Here is a 2,345-nt window from a genome sequence, read left to right as displayed (position 1 = left end):
CTACAGCGACTGTGGCAATTGGCAGGAAGTTGTGGCGACTCGCAACTTTCAGCATTAGTAGCACCAGTACGTCAGAGTCCAGAAAGGTAGTCCTCGCGGGTGCAGGGCGACGCAGGACAGCGGCAGCGCGACGCGGAGCGACGAGGCACAGAGGTGCCTGAGCAGCCAGCGTTCGAGTCCGGGGGTCCGGGCCGAGCAGCAGCAGAAGCGGCAGCAGCCGTAGCAGCGGCAACCGAGGAGAGCGACGGGGTCGGCACAGCCCAGCAGAGCGGCGGCCGGCGCATCGCAGCAGCGCGGGACAGCGCGGGCGCAGAGACAGCGCGGGACAGCGCGGGCACAAAGAGAGCGCGGAACAGCGCGGGACAGCGCGGGCACAAAGAGAGCGCGGAACAGCGCGGGACAGCGCGGGCACAAAGAGAGCGCGGATCAGCGCGGAACAGCGCGGACAGCGCGGGCACAAGGAGAGCGCGAAGCAGCGCAGGACGACGCGAGTCAACAGAGCAGACGGCGCACCACAAGAGAAGCGGTACTTGTAAAACTGTATTAAGAATATTGTATTTTGTTGTGTAAAGTATTAACTTAGTTAAGATGCCCCTAACTAATGAAGTTGCGTCATCCTCCACTAGTGGTAAGATGTCAGTAAAGGAGGCCCTATGTTTTGTGTCGAAAGTGTTCGAAGGGAACAAGAAGGATTTAAGAGAATTTATCGAAAATGTAGATGCAGCTTTTGAATTAGTAAAGCCTGAGGAACACGAAACGTTATTGAAGTTCGTTAAAGCAAAGATAACCGGTGAGGCCAGGTCGAGATTGCAGGTGCGTGAACGCACAGGTACGTGGCAAGAGGTGAAACGCGTTTTAGAGGAAAATTATGCCAGTAAGCGTACTATAGACTACTACGCATGTAAAATTTTCCAAGCCAGACAGGGACAAGGGGAACCCATAGCAATGTGGGCAAGCAGAATTGATGAAATGCAGAGAGACTTTCGAGAAGCAATAAGTAGAGTTACGGCCAGAGAAAACTTGAAAGGTGCAATAGAACTAGTTGATTCCTTAGGAAGAGCGTGCTTTATACAGGGTTTAAGTAATGACAGAATACAAACAATAGTGAGAAGCAGAGGCGATGAAATTACATTGGCAGCAGCAGTGGAGTTGGCACTGCAGGAGGAGAGTGCGATATTGTCCATGAAAGAGCGGGGACTAGCCCCGAGGGTAACGTACACTTGAAATAAAGAGGCTGTAAAAAACGTGAGAGAAAGTAAAGAGCTAAAATGTTTAAATTGTGGGCTGAGAGGTCACATAGCGAACAAGTGTAGGAAAAGCAGGCCAGAGCATAGAATACGAGCCATGACGGGTAGAGAATTTACAAACTTTTGCTATGGGTGTGACAAGCCGGGACACACAGACATGGAATGCAGGGTGCGGTTAAGGAAAGTTCACCCGATAGATGTAAGGGATTTCAGAGGGAATCACAGAGAAACCGATGGAGGGTTACGAGAGTGGAGATGGTTCAAATGGCTCTGAGCACTATGGGACTCAACTGCTGTGGTCATAAGTCCCCTAGAACTTAGAACTACTTAAACCTAACTAACCTAAGGACGGCACACAACACCCAGCCATCACGAGGCAGAGAAAATCCCTGACCCCGCCGGGAATCGAACCCGGGAACCCGGGCGTGGGAAGCGTGGAGATGTCCACAGTGTAATTTACCAGGGAACTGCGGAGTTCCGTGCACAAGAGTAAAAGATGTTGCGTACTTTAAGTGTAAGCGGCAGGGCCACTACGCAAAAGATTGCCACGAAGGGCCCTGGCACGCCTGGAGAAAAGGCAGGGTGCCAGTATCGAGTAAAACAGGAAAAGTGGTGCAGGGAAACTAAGAGGCGGCAAGGCCGCGCAGTCGGGCCTTGTTGCGATAGGTAAACCCACAGTGAGGGTAACCGACTGTGCAACAGAAAACGACGTGGTCGTATTGTACTGCGTAGAACTAAAGAAGTATTTAAAGTTACTAATAGACACAGGAGCACAATTGTGTTTGCTAAAGAGGACGAGTATTCCGGTAAAGAGTATGCTTGGAATCAATGAAACAGAAAAGCTTCGGTTAAAAGGTGTAAAGAGTGAAGCCGTTAGCACAATAGGCACGGAACAAATAAACTTAAGTATAGACGGATCTGAAAAGGTGAGACAGAAATTTCACGTGTACGACGGATTGATAGGGAGAAATTTCTTAACACAGCATAGTCAAGCTGGACTATGCGGGTAAAGTAATAAGACTAAAAGGGCGAGATATACCCTTAGTAGCAGAGGAAGAACCAAAGGGACAAGAGATAGAAGCAGATTCAGAAATAGGC

The 2,345-nt window shown here is 50.1% G+C and overlaps 1 protein-coding gene across 1 annotated transcript; it reads left to right on the top strand.

The window, feature by feature from the left end:
- Positions 1-633: 633 nt before the first annotated feature.
- LOC124805500 lies at positions 634-1,224 on the top strand. Its single transcript, XM_047266064.1, has one exon. The coding sequence runs from the start codon at positions 634-636 to the stop codon at positions 1,222-1,224; it is 591 nt and encodes a 196-aa protein (XP_047122020.1).
- The last annotated feature ends 1,121 nt before the right edge of the window (positions 1,225-2,345 follow it).

Source organism: Schistocerca piceifrons, chromosome 7 (assembly GCF_021461385.2).
Source record: "Schistocerca piceifrons isolate TAMUIC-IGC-003096 chromosome 7, iqSchPice1.1, whole genome shotgun sequence".
NCBI classification, from domain to species: Eukaryota; Metazoa; Arthropoda; class Insecta; order Orthoptera; family Acrididae; genus Schistocerca; species Schistocerca piceifrons.
This window is presented reverse-complemented; position numbering and strand designations above follow the sequence as displayed.